Source organism: Maniola jurtina, chromosome 7 (genome assembly GCF_905333055.1).
Source record: "Maniola jurtina chromosome 7, ilManJurt1.1, whole genome shotgun sequence".
NCBI classification, from domain to species: Eukaryota; Metazoa; Arthropoda; class Insecta; order Lepidoptera; family Nymphalidae; genus Maniola; species Maniola jurtina.
This window is the reverse complement of record NC_060035.1, coordinates 3,112,726-3,127,216: the sequence shown is the minus strand read 5'-3', so window position 1 is coordinate 3,127,216 and position 14,491 is coordinate 3,112,726. Positions and strand designations below refer to the sequence as shown.

General features: G+C 35.1%; 1 protein-coding gene across 1 annotated transcript in view; it reads right to left on the bottom strand.

The window, feature by feature from the left end:
- The window catches only part of LOC123866881 (general odorant-binding protein 70), a 32,930-nt gene extending 19,083 nt beyond the window's left edge, over positions 1 to 13,847 (bottom strand). Inside the window, exons 1-2 of the mRNA XM_045908633.1 lie at positions 13,616 to 13,847; positions 3,247 to 3,340 (exon numbers count right to left, since the gene is read on the bottom strand). Of these exons, the coding sequence (XP_045764589.1) occupies positions 3,247 to 3,340; positions 13,616 to 13,693 (172 nt within the window). The 5' untranslated portion in view covers positions 13,694 to 13,847. The remainder of the gene's footprint in view (positions 1 to 3,246; positions 3,341 to 13,615) is intronic.
- Between the last annotated feature and the right edge of the window lie 644 nt (positions 13,848 to 14,491).

Here is a 14,491-nt window from a genome sequence, read left to right as displayed (position 1 = left end):
ATGGCCATGGCTTCGGCTGCACAGGAGGCCCTATGGCTGAGGCAGCTACAGAAAGAACTGGGCCAGGCGCAAGAAGGAGCTCTACCAATCTACAGTGATAACCAGAGTGCTATAAGACTAACTACCAGTGATTGTTATTTGCCTCGGACAAAACATATAGATATAAGATTTCATTTTTTGAAGAACCATGTTAATGATAATGCTATAACGTTTTGCTATGTTAAAGGAACCCTAATGATTGCTGATATACTAACAAAAGGGACTTTATGTAATAAACATTTGTTTTGTACTGAAGGTATGGGCTTGCATTCAGGGCGGGTGTTGTAAAAGAATGCAACCCTATGTCTGTATTTTATTATCTGTGTATGAAATGTCAAAGTCAATGTCTATTATAGCATCTATGTTTCCGCCCTCTTGGTTAAAAAATTACGTGTCCAATTAATTTGTCTCCGAAACAATCTTTGTACAAAATTAGTAAAATTAGTCTCAATAATATTCAGTTTGTGAAGTTAATGTGTTTCATTACTCCAACCACGACCACGTTAAAATCTTTCAGTTAGCAATACAGTCGTCGTTATCGTGTTCGTCATCAACCAATAGCCATCCACAGTTCTCTTGTACGGACTTCCACATATCACAGTCTCGAGCCGCCTATAAATCCAGTAGTTCCCTGCGACTCTTTTGATGTCGTCTGCCCACTTAGTGAGGAATCTGCCAAACCTACGAGTTCTAATGTGAAGACACTATTCCAGTACCTTGGTTCAACAAATTCTCTCGTCCTCTCGATATATATCTGATTTGATTACACAGAGAAACTCCAAGCACTTGCCACTCTTTCGTCTTCTGCGGATCTTGCGGCTGTGTGCGATCTCTTTAACATCAACAAGAACAAGTTCGTATGCGCAGCCTTAAAACGTCCAATAATTCGACACAAGGTTGTGAAATAGTGAACGCGTGAGTGTTGCCAATGAGACCGTTTGATTGACTTGCATCGTTCGTGTAAGGAATCGTTGCATTCATCGCAATAATCTGCAAATCAAATTGTAATCTTACGCCAAAAGTAAGAATGGAAATGTTGTACTTAAGTAGCAGCACGTAGTAAGGTGTCATTGTTAAAGCTATCTACAGGTTGTCCATCCAATGGTATTATTATTCCCCAACTTAGCAAATTTCTTGAAATCCTGAAAAGTGAAAGTATGGACGTTGGAGTACTTCGGGCATATTATGAGCAACAGTAATACGACCTCCTTCAACTCATAATGCAAGGGAAATTAGCTGGCAGAAGACCATCTGACCGAAGAAGAACATCTTGGCTCAAGAATTTACGCCAATGGTAAGGGAACAGTATCCGATCTTTATTCCGCGCAGCAGAACCAAAGTGCAGATAGTCCGAATGGTTGTACAGTTCCGATAGAAGACGGCACTACAAGAAAAAGAAGAATCTTTCTTTAATCTGCTACATTTATATTCTGTTCTTGGTCACTCCTTTCCCTGACTTCTGTATAGGTATCTTGATTTTTGACCTCTACTTCTTGTGGCTTACCGACTGTGTAGTTACTTATCATTATATATTGTGATAACCTATCAATTATCGTCTTTTAAGTTCTCTTTTCTATCGTTCCATCCGATTCCCACACAATATCTACAATACTTCCAAAAGATGTTTAATCAAAGGTAAACGGTAAAATCAAAAACGATTTTTACGAACTTAAAATTCAAGTGATATAGCTGTCTAGAGCTGTCTGTGTCAAGTGATTGAAATATTCAGGTAAAACAAGTTAGGTAACAGTTCAACACTGAGGTATTTTGCTTTTATAGTCGCATTACGTACGTAGCTAGCCGCGAAATATAAATATATAGATACATTATGTTACTTTCACTCAACCTTGACGACAGGCTGTTGGATCAAACTGGACAGTGGACCAGTTCAATCTTTGCGCTAAAATATGTCTACCGAGCCTTCTACAAGCCTACAGCGTTTAGGAGGGATAAACCATATTTTTATATGGATAATAAGTAGGTAACATATTACATAGTCTCGGATAAATAATATTGCAAACAATAAAATAAATAAATTAAACAAGCCATAGCATTCTTCTCTTTATAGGTATTATTTAAGTAGGTAATAATGTAAAAAAAATTAAGTTATGGTCCCAAATCTAATATAGATGATGCCCGAGACTTCGTCCGCATGGATTTAGGCTTTGGAAATCCCAAGGGAACTCTTAGATTTTCTTAGATTAGTACCTACATTATACAGGTAGGTAGATAAGTAGATAAGTAAATGCTTTCCGCAAAGCCGTCCACGTGGATTAAAGTTTTCTAAAAATCCCGTAGTAACCGTTTCATTTTCCACAAAAAGTAGCAAACAGATGGGCCATTAAAAGCTAGCAGACAGACAGACAGACATACTTTCGCATTTATAAAATTAAGCAAGTAGTAGGATGAGTAGTGATTAGGATTTTCCACATAATATTTGTTACACACATCAATAAAATGTGAAAGCTAAGTAGCCTCTATTGTAATAATTCGACACGCCTAATCACCAGTGTTTATAAGTCATTACGTATGCATGCCAAGCGTGCATTACTTTCACTCGACCTTGACTAGTGGTGACCCCAAGTTACGTATGCAAATCAAACGTGCGAATTTCCCATGCTCTTTAATTATTTATTATATTTTTGACGATCTTGCAATGATTATAGTTTACTAGATGATGCTCGCGACTTATATAGGTTTTAAAAAAAATGACGTGCAGGGGTCTCTTTGATTTTTCGAGATAAAATGTAGCTTATATCTTTTTCCAGGATATAAACTACCAAATAGATCATATTCGCAACTTCGTACACTAAAGAAGGGTTTTTAAAAGTCCCGTGAGAACTATGATTTACCGAGAATAAGTAGCCTCTGACCTTCCCCGGAAAGCATGTACAGTAGTGTAACCAAACGGATAAAGGGATGAGCCATGAAAAGGTAGAAAAGACAGACATTTTCACATTTAAAATATTAGTAAGTAGATATGCATAGTATGATATGATGTATTCAACCTACGTCATTATTTTGTAGGCACCAGTAGACCAGTTTACATGCAACAATAGAGCCAATCGGAAAGTCAGTCTGTGTTGACGGTAGGGAAAAGGCTGATTTTTCTATCGATAGAATATGACTTTACAGGAAGAGGTCCAATAAAAACCAAATTATTATTGAGATCAAAAAATCGATGATTTTAATAAATGCTTCACTCACCTCTCAATATAGAGACTTTGATTTCATCTTGACAGCGAGTGATCACCTGCTCGATTTTCTGCGGTGCGGTAGATGGACTTCGACATCGTGTTTCCTGATGACAAAATGAATCAATTATTACTATGGACCCATTGTACCAAATTTATTTATTAGGAATAGAAAGAGCGTCTTGCGAGGTTGAAGGAATTCATCGTGAAGTAACCACCATGCCTGAAAGCTCTTAATAATGTTCTTTATTCAAAACTAGATGATGCCCGCGACGTCGTCCGCGTGAATTTACTTTTTTTTAACCCCATGGAAATGCTTTGATTTTCCGGGATAAAAAGTTGCCTATGTCAACTTCCGGGATGCAAGCTACGTCAGTACCTTTCATTATATAAATCGGTTATACGGATGGGCCTTTAAGAATCCCGTGGGAACTCTTTGATTTTCCGGGATAAATAGTAGACTATGTCCTTTCCCGGGATGTAAGCTAAATCTGTGCCAAATTTGATCATAATAGCTTAAACTATTGAGCCATGAAAAGCTAGCAGACAGACTGACAAACAGATACACGTACGCATTTATAACTTTAGTATGGATAGCTACCATTGTACACAAAGCAAAACAAATCGGTAAGCAGGCAACACAACGAAGCATTATGTGTGTGCATAACTCGTTTACTTATTATTTTACACCTATCTCTCTTTAATGAATTGTCGGTCTCTTTTCACCATACCTACTTGCAATAATTACAAATTACATATTTCGCTGATTTCCCCACAGCAGGCACTAGGTAGTATTGCCGCTTACCCACGCTGATAGAATCCGATCGTCGAAGCACAATTATGTCAGAGTAAAATGACCTTAAACCACCTTGAGATAACGTCTAAAATTCACGACTTTAATTAGCAGTTTTCACTTGCAGTGCTGGCTGTAGATATGTGGACGAATTTAAGCTTTAAAACAAGACAGTTAAGGTCTATTCATCACTGAAATGTTTCGAACCCACAAAACGATAAATTATGCGGTGTAGGTATACCTATAGATTACAGAATGGCAATATCAAGTTGATGTCCCATTTTTTAAATCTACCCTACCTATTTTATAAATTATTGTCAAATAGAACTTGAGCACGCGGATTAATAAATCCTAGTAGTGAATTCATTTATGGTGTATTGTGTTATTTTTCACACTGAATAACTACTGAACTTCTCACCACCATGGAACATTTATTTATCTTTGTTTAAAAAGCAGAGATTGTTATTTGAGCGGAATATTTCGATAACCGAAATCGATGATATCGGTAAGTAAACAAATATAACCTACTCGTATTGAAATTATGTTTATGGTTTTACTTATGTGCATTTAGTATTTTCTAAATGTTAGCGTAATGTTTTTAGTCCATTTAATACTTTTAATCAGACGCATTATAATATAACAATGTAACCAATATACTAAATACTAGTTGATGCCCGCGACTTCATTCCCGTGTATATAGGTTATTAAAAATCCCGTGGAACTCATTAATTTTCCGGGATAAAAAGTAACCTATGTATTAATCCAGGATATAATCATTTACAGATGAATACCGTGCGCTTGTGGGTCTGTCACTACGGAGAAACGGGGCATGTAGACAATTGTTGACCTGGGCCCAAACCATCAGCTTATAAGATGGAGTCACATCACCACCAAGAAATCGTTGCAATGCATAGCGTGGATTCCTTTTTAAAAATTTGGTTGACAGCGACCAAGCACAATGTAGTTCTACAAACTGTGCGGAAGCATTTGCGTGCGGCCGGAATACATTACGAAGAAAATATTACGAATGGTTTGCACCAGGACCATAGACTTTCATTTTGCAATGAAATATATAAACTTTGACTGATGTAATTACGTTGTTATTTTTAATAATGAAAAATCTTTTGAGTCGGACAAGGATGGACGTAAAATACTATAATAATAGAACAACAGGTAAACGATATATTATACTTTGAATAAAGTGGTAACTTCAACCTGGGAGTCTCTGTGGGGCAGCATAGACTTGCTGGAATATGGTTACTAACATGACGAGTCGATTACAAAAAGTAATAGCTTACGAGGGTGGCCTACCTTTATACATTATTAAATAAAGTATAGGTAATTAATTTAATTCTATTTGTGAGTGATGTTATTGTTATTGCAGTTAGAAGTTATAATTGATTTTGATTTCTAACTAAGTAATTAACATGTTGATTCATCTCACAAACCTAAAAGTAACCCAAAACGTAAATAAAACATTACGTTCATACTTGACCGACTTTTAGCATACTTCACATCGATATTGGTTTTAAATTACTATAGGAGTAATAGGAGTAGATAAAGTATGTCAATTTTTTTTCCTCTTTTGTATACCTTCTGTTAACTTGATGTGTTAATTTTTTGACAAGCGTCTTATTTATTTCTTGCTTATTATAATAATTTATGAACTGCACAAAAGACAAATAAATAACTTCTAAAATAGAAAAGTGTTATTATTTTTGTTTTTTCTTGCTTATAATTATATTGTTTGAAAGTATGATAATTTTGACTGTATAAAGAAGACAAAATAAATAATTGCAAAAATAAAAAAGCAATCCCCCACTAGGATTAGAACTCACGCCATATTTAAGAACTTCAACACTATTACCACTCGGCCATCAGAACTATGTTGACGAATGTGAAATTTGCAACCCTATACGACTGGTAAGGTTATCTAGAAGTGTGAGTGAGTGTAGTAAGTGTGAGTGTATCTATTATCGGATAGCATCGGGTCGTATCTTTGTGTGTTATACATACGCGCGCATTAGTATGCTCTGCCAAGCGAATTATTTTTCCGAGTGTACACTGTTTTTAGGAGCGCCACGAGTGAAGTCGGGGTTGGTCGACTAGTTATATAATATTTCAGTAAATAAACTAATATTGATTCGGATTAAAATACTAAATCCTTTAGTTATCGTTAAACTACGAGTTAAAGATGCTGCATTCGTATTTCGTAGTTGCAATTCCCAGTGCGTCGTGAATGTAAGGTCAATCTCAAGAATGCATGTATTCTGCATGAACCGCTTATGATTGCACTATTTAGGTATTAGATAGGTAAATTGAGAGGATCTGTATATAATAAATAGGCATCTAGACATTCTTAGTTGAAATAAAATTAACTAGGAAACCAGTAAATTCCAGCCAACACCTCGATATGGGAGATTGATCACGGTCATTGTTACAATGTATTAGCACATATTTAGTACCGAGAGGTATGTAGGTACCTACTGTTGGAACTTTCGTAATTTTAGCGTATTTTTTTAAATCGTTAAACTCACAAATAAAAGGATTTACTTACAGAAGAAAGTATACAACTATAACTAGCATAGGTATGTACATTTCAGTCGTGAAATACTAAATGCAAAATTAAATTAAATAATGTGAATAATGTAAAATGATTTAAATACATCGTAACTCATACGACGCAATTTTTTATTTATTTCCTGTTTCAATCCATTCATTTCAGGTTTAATTTTTTCTATAAAAGAGAGAGCGACACAGGTGTAGGAAGGTTCTAAGAAGGCTCTGATTGAATCTATAAACCTAAGCCAAATTAAAAAAAATACAGATTTCATATTTATAAAACCAGTCGGGAAACTAGGCTAAAAAGAAAAATAAATAAGTTCCCCTCTTTAGTTGCTAGTGAAAGTATAAGTAGGTATGTAGTTATTAAACTTAAATACAGTCATGCATCATTACTCGTAAGTACCTTACCTACTTTAAAAAGCTTTGATTTGAGTGTAGATATTTAGTAACAGTTCATTTGGGTTAATCGCGTATCTTATAGCTATTATTAAGTTACTTTTTGTTTCAGCTTTCTACCGAAACTAACCTAACAATATGAATCGGCCAGTCGTAGATAACGATCTTATTCTAACTATAATTAGGATTTAGGGTCTAGGAGACGATTAAATTGTGGCTAATTCTGTTGTAACTACACAATTCTTTAAACTAAAATAATAGATCTAAATATATTGCTATTCCCCCTTCCATAATGTTCCCCGCAGAAAGGATAGCATAAGATTTTGATGTCACCACTTGGCCAGCGTGGTGAACTAATGAAATAAACCCTTCTAATTCTGAGAGAAGGCCCGTACTCAGTAGTGGTTCGGTGATAGGTTGGTGTCTGGTGATAATGACATCTATGCTACTAGTAACTAGATGGTCATGATCTAACTATGTACCTACATAGGTTACAATAAAATAATTAATTGCGATTTTAATTACAACAGACGAAATACATACAACATTGTAGATATTTCAGTATCATTTCACATAAACTCTTGCATCAACTATGAACAGGTAAATACCAAATAGGAGTTAGATATCTTGCCCAAGTAGGTATACGGATTGTTGCTTATGTAACCCGACCGGTTGCATTGCATTAGCTTTGGGATTAAGAAAAACACTTGATTTATTGCAACCTCTTGCAGCTAAGCAATTAGAACCGATGCGACCTGGTTTTGCTATTTTAATAAACTTTACGCATTTCAACAGCTTATATATGAAAGAACGGAGTCTGCCCAACCACGCAGGGGATATTCATTATCGTCATCACCATCAACCGATAGACGTCCACATTTGACCAAAGGTCTCTCTCTCGTGGGGACTTGCGAACGCCGCGGTCTTACACCATCTGAATCCAGCGGCTACCTACGACTCACTTGATTTCCTCCGTCCACCTAGTAGCCCAACGCTGCGCTTTTCAAGTGCGATGTCACCTTGGGACCCCATCGTCTATGGGCTTTTCGAGGAGGGTCCCATGAAAGGAATTAATTAATCAATAATGAAACAAAAGCGCGAGCGAAGTGAGTGCAAATTTTTTTCCTTTATTTTACAGAAACGATCTAGGTATTGTTGCAAATAAAAATATCTTTTCTAATATTAAATTTAGATAAGCGTCAAGGCATCAAATTCCAAACGTGCTTTAATTTACTGAACATCGGCATTTTATTAAAGGACTTCTGAAGATTAAGTTCTTAAGTTTGTTAGGTAGGGCTTAAAACAATTTGTTTATAGCTACAATCGGACAACCCTAAAAACTCCTAAAAACTACTGTGAGCTCGAAGGGTCGTTTGTACATTTGCCAAGTAGCAGAGCCAATGAAAGAATCTATGGTAGGTACATACCTCATTATTTTGTCATGATAATTTTAACACGCTGTAGGTATATCGTGCATGTTTATTTTCAAAAAAACGTTTACGATATATTTAAATTTTTAAACTGGAATTAGAAATTGATAAAGACGTTTCCTACTAAAATATTATCCTTTTGTAATACGCGACATTAGTTTTGCCTCGATTGAGTCATAGCCGGTGGGCGCAACCTTGCAACTCATTTATAGACATACAGCCTATATAAGGCAAAGAGTGGGCCGGTGACGTTGGCTGAGTTTATCTCAAATCCGCTATGTTGATAGGAAATCTGCAAGTTTTTGGATTTTTGGTTAATAGCGGGACTAACTTTTAGACTTCGAAATACCCGGTTATTCTAGTCTATTATGGACTTCTTCTCAGACCGGGGCGCGTTCGGAACCCTCGTAGCTTTAGTTTATGTTAAACAATTTTACTACTACTATTTTACAATTAAACTAAGTGACGTAGATGGTGCCTACGTAACTAAATAGTACTATTGTGATTATAATACTGGGTATGTATGAAATAAACAGTCCAGTTTTAATCAGTAGATGATTGTTCTTACAAAACTATTCCTAAGCTAATTGTCATGCCCACCAAATTATTTGCCAATAGAGTGAAAAGTTACCTTTTACGTAATGCCTAACCAGTTACATAAGTCAACGCAGCATCTTCCTAGCTGTGAAATTGCCTTTTGCATGCATTTTGCCATCTGTGCTTGTCTAATTAAATTTATTTGATTCCGCTGTGGTGTACCGCAGTTGAAAGCTTGTCGATGTTTAAGTTAATAGCTTAAGTACCTGGATGTTACAAAGCCTTATTGAGTAAACCTCTATATTAAGAGATTTTCAGGCGTTTTCTAAGTCATTTTCATGAACAAACCTTTATACATTTAGATACCAAAATAAAATAAAATTGGGTTTTTAGTTTCATACGAAATCAGGTAGCTTGCCAAGCTTGCTTTAATAAAACGTTCTCATAATGTCCAAAAACATTTCGGCGGCTAATATCCATGACCTTTGAAAAATAACAATATGGACTTGCAAATTTTTCGCATATTTTAAATCGATAGCAAAAATTTATTTTATTCGTGATCCATTTCTGAAAGGCTACTCTGCTAATGACAAATAAATCTTTGATACATAACTAATTCTTCCTGGTTTTTGATTTAATTCATGATTATTTGATTTGGTTACATTGCGGAATCTATCTGTTTCCTAGATGCAGTCACATATAATGATATCACTGAACTACTTATCGAAATAATCTAGAGTGGTTTTGTAAAGAGGGTCTTTAAGAGAGGTTCTTTAATCCTTTCTCTCGCTACATGATTTTTACAAACTCTTTTTGCAGAAGCTCTACCAAAAGATGATTAAAAAAAATCAAATCTTTTGTAAAATAAACGTGACACGAGTAAAACAAAACAAACGGACAAGAGTTTTTGAAACAGTTGGCGTCGATAGATACTCTCTCTACTTAACTCTACTCATACTCTTACATACTCTTCATACTCTTACTACTCTACTCTAACTAGCACTAGATACTCTTTCTAGCAGTCTAGAAAGAGTATCTCGTCTACTTTTCCTAGGAAACCAGATCCTCACACTCTTGATTTTTTTTTTTTGACTATAATAGGTTTTGCATAAGACCCAATCTCTAATTACGGTAATGTTTGAAACAACTTGAAACCTTTCATAAAATTAACATACCACGAGTGAAACAAAAATAAAAACAAGGTCAAAACAAATAGCGCCATCCATAACGCATTCACTTTCTACCAACACTTTTCCCATCCACGCTCCAATTGCTGTGACGTTCTATTACATGTGTTTCCATACATACAGTCACTGTGTACCGAAATACCTGTGGTCAAACAGGTGGTAAAGCTGCAATGTTTTTAACATTATCGACTACCACACAACAAGATACGTTGATGGCAGTAGTTGAAATCCTAATTATAAATAATCAGGATCAATCCATTGTCGGCCCACTATTGAGCACGGGTCTATTCTCAGAATGGGAAGGACCATATTCTGTTGTCATAGGACAAACGTGTGATGTCTGCGGATTGGCAGACTTCACACATATTAGAGTTTTTTTTATTCAGATACAAGTTAGCCCTTGACTGCAATCTCACCTGGTGGGAAGTGGTGATGCAGTCTAAGATGGAAGCGGACTAACCTGGAAGGGGTATTGCAGTTTTCATTAAACACATCGGAACGCTAAATCACTCTAATATCTAATCGCAATTTTTCTAAACTGGAAGGGTTGTTAAGTAACTTGAATCTGAATAATGATAAAAGGTAGCATTACACGAGGGATATATGGGCTATTTTTAAACCGGAAATTCAAGGAGTTTCCACAGGATGTTTGAAAAACTGAAACTTATGCGAAAGAAGTAGCGGGCATCATCTAGGCACTAATATTTTTAATATGTTCTGAATTTTATGTTAGTTATGTTGATTATCAAACATAGAACTTTTACGTAGGTAAAGGTTTAACATCGTCCAGACTGCTCAGAAAACCCATGGCTATTGTTACCTCGCTAATACTTTTGCTAATTGCCTCGCACGACCTGCTGATTAGTGTTTTGACACAATAGCTTAAAATCCTAAGCTATTGTGCTTACACTGACAGTTTTGCACACACAAACACCATTAAATGGTACCTACGTCAACTACGAACTAAAAGAGCTCCGGAAAATGTCCCAAATTCTGCTTACGCCAACTTCTGTCAGGCCAACCATGTCGAAATAATGGCATACAGAAAGACCACCCGTCTAACAGTACGCCCTATACAATCCGTATTCCATGCTAATGTAGGTACATTTATAAAAACCAAAGTGTCTGTTTGTTTGATTATAATATGTTACCTTTTCTGGGCCCATTCGTTTAACCACTGAATAGGTACCTAAATAACGTTTCGATCGATCAATCGAAATACAATGATTTGATTTGGTACAAAGTTAGCTTGTATCCAGGAGACGGGCACAGGTATTTTTTTATTCCAAAAATATATTTGTTTGTGCAAATAAATAAAATCTTAAAAAAAATTAAACGGGTATTATACCCTCATGCAACTTGAGTAAAAATGGATCTATACTTGTACCTACTTATATAGGTACCTACTTATATATTTTTTGCTAAGAAATTGCTAAATCGAATTCAATATAAGTAATATTTCAACTTCCATGTAGGAGTTTTTACACCTACTAAAACAATGCTAGCCTACATTTTTTTTAAACATTGATATTTTGCAATAAGTTGAACTAGAAATGGACTACCCACTGCCAGTTGCAATAAATAGACATTTATTTATCGATTTCTACCATATAAAAATGATTTTAATTCAGTCGACATTATAGTACCTATTATGCACTTATTTTTTTTTTTTTCAACACCCGACGCAAATAAGTTTTAAGTGTTTGTGTATCTGTATGCATGTTTTCATCATTGCATCGTAGCGATCAAAAATGATAGGCCCAATTGAAATGCGGCTGCTTTTATTCGAAAGTGTATTTATTGCCTACGTCCATACTAAGTAATTTTATAAATACGAAAGTAACCTGTCTGCCTGGTATTTTTTCACGGACCATCCGTTTTACCGATGTCAAAATTTGGTACAGAGACAGGTAATAGCATCTTAGAGAAGGACAGGTAACTTTTATCCCAGAAAATCAAACAGTTAACGCGGGATTTTAAAAACTAAATCTACGCAAACGAAGTCACGGGCATTATCTCAAAAAAGATAAATATTGCACATGCTTTTGCGAGATATAATATTAACCTTCCAAATACAATAAAAATAATCTACTTAGCTAAGATTATATCACGTTGTAGTTGTCGTGGGTAAAATGTCTCTGCAGCCTCTACATACATAAAAACCAAAGAGATGTTATGTCCCTAGAGCATGCAATTGACCCGAATCGTGGCCACAAACTTACTGGTGAATAGGGACACCCTTTATTAAATCGGCAAATTGGCGCTAAACTTGCTGTTTATCTGCATGTCAAATAATATTGATATCTCTATCATAACAGCGCAACCATATTAGGTATGCTTATAGAAACTCACAATGATATTCCTATATATCTTTATAGCGCAATAATTATTTTATAATATTATATTTTTCATAAGTAATATTACATCATATCACATCCTAAAGTAAATTTAGGATGTGTCATATCATACTTAGGTGCTAAACCTTTTTGAAGTGAAAATTCTTTAGGTGTGACTTGAGAGTTAACTCTAAAGAGACAGTTAATTTTAAACATCAAAGAAATTTCCTTAAAGCTGCGCGCATATTTTGAGTAAATACTACTTAAATACTTTTAATCTTGGAACTATCCTAGCTTACATTGCTTGTTATCTACCAAGATAGGCGCGCTATTTTAAGCACTGATTTTTGAGGCCTTTACCTACCTTACTTACCTAAAGAGTGTTCTATGTCTTTGCTCAGATTTAAGACACTGTTAAAACGAGACAGTGTTATACCGCTTGCATAAATCTGTCTCGTTTTAACTGAAACTTAAGTCTAAGAAAAGACTAAGTGTGCTCTATAGATTTCAACCTGAGATCTGTCGCTCTATTGGTATTCGTCTCGATGCTATTATACAAGTCACACGCTTTCAAGGTTATCTTAGAAACTGGAGCAGTGTGTAGGTACTTAGACAAGTTGATCTATTACAAAATACGAACTAATTAAAAGCAAATACCTACTAGGTAAAGGTGGTATGTACCTAGCCATAAGTATTAATTACTGACCTTGGTACTGACATTGGTAGCAAAGCTTTAAGAGTCCATAAAATTGCCTTCTGCAAGTAAGGACAAATTTTTATACAATATTGTATGTCCTTTTTTAAAAAGTAAGCATTTATTTTAAGTAAGTAAATAAGTAGAACTTTTTTTTTGAACTAAGTAGGTAAGCACATTATTTAAAGTAAATTCAGAGGTGGATTTTTTTTGGGTTAAAAAAAATTGCCCAGATGGTGATTGTGGCCCTCGTAGCTTTAGTTTTAAGTTTATGTAATTTATTATTATATTAACTCAACAATTAACAATCAAAAAAAAGGTACCTATTTGAGTTTATTAGAACGAAAAAAAAAATTGTAATAGTTAGAAACTCTATTCTGCCTTTATCTTTATTTTACTTAATAGTATTTTTTAGAATCAATATTGATAATACTAATTACTCACGCTTTCGCCTGATATAGCACTATCACTTAAAAGGACGCCAAAAAATATATAGAGGCAACACAGAACTTTACGGACCATTTTGAATTTCGAACACAATCACACTATCTTTATTTCTTTTATTATTATCGATATAGCACGATTTTTAAATATCGAACGTATTTTTTTCGCAGCGTGAAGCGAAAGGCGCGCGAACTCAATATGGAACTTGGGCTGTGTGTGCGAGGATTTTTGAAAGGCCCGCGTAGGAGGGTTTCGCGCCTATTTCAAGCTGATTGTATTTATTTTCTGTGGTGATATTGCGTTTTGTTTCTGCAATGTGCAATAGATTCTCATCTTTTCATGGGAGAGTTTAAATAATAAATAATTATCAACCTACTACCTTACAATACTGTCTTGCCTAATTATGTAGGTACTTTATATCACAATATTATTAAAATATACCTGCTAATATTAAGTGCTTCATTAAAAACTTAATTACGAGATTATCTCTTTCAAACAGATTTACGTCTTGGGCTGACATTGTTTCATACTATATAGGTACGCACCACTATCAAATTAGTGATAACGGTTCGCTAAAGGCATTGTTAGTGTATTATCTATGACTAGCGCTCATGCCCTCGACTTGGTCCACGTGGACTACATAAATTTTAAACCACTAGGTAGGTATCCCCTACCCTTACCCTTTTAAGGGTTCAATTTTTAAAAATACTTTCTTAGCGAATGATTCTACGTCATAATAGCATGCCAAATAACCCGATCTATCCAGTACTTTGAACTGTGTGTTGATAGATTAGTCAGTCTATCAGTCAGTCAGTCAGTCAGTCAGTTTTTCCTTTTATAAATTTAGATTACTTGTTTATTTTCAGTAACGATCTT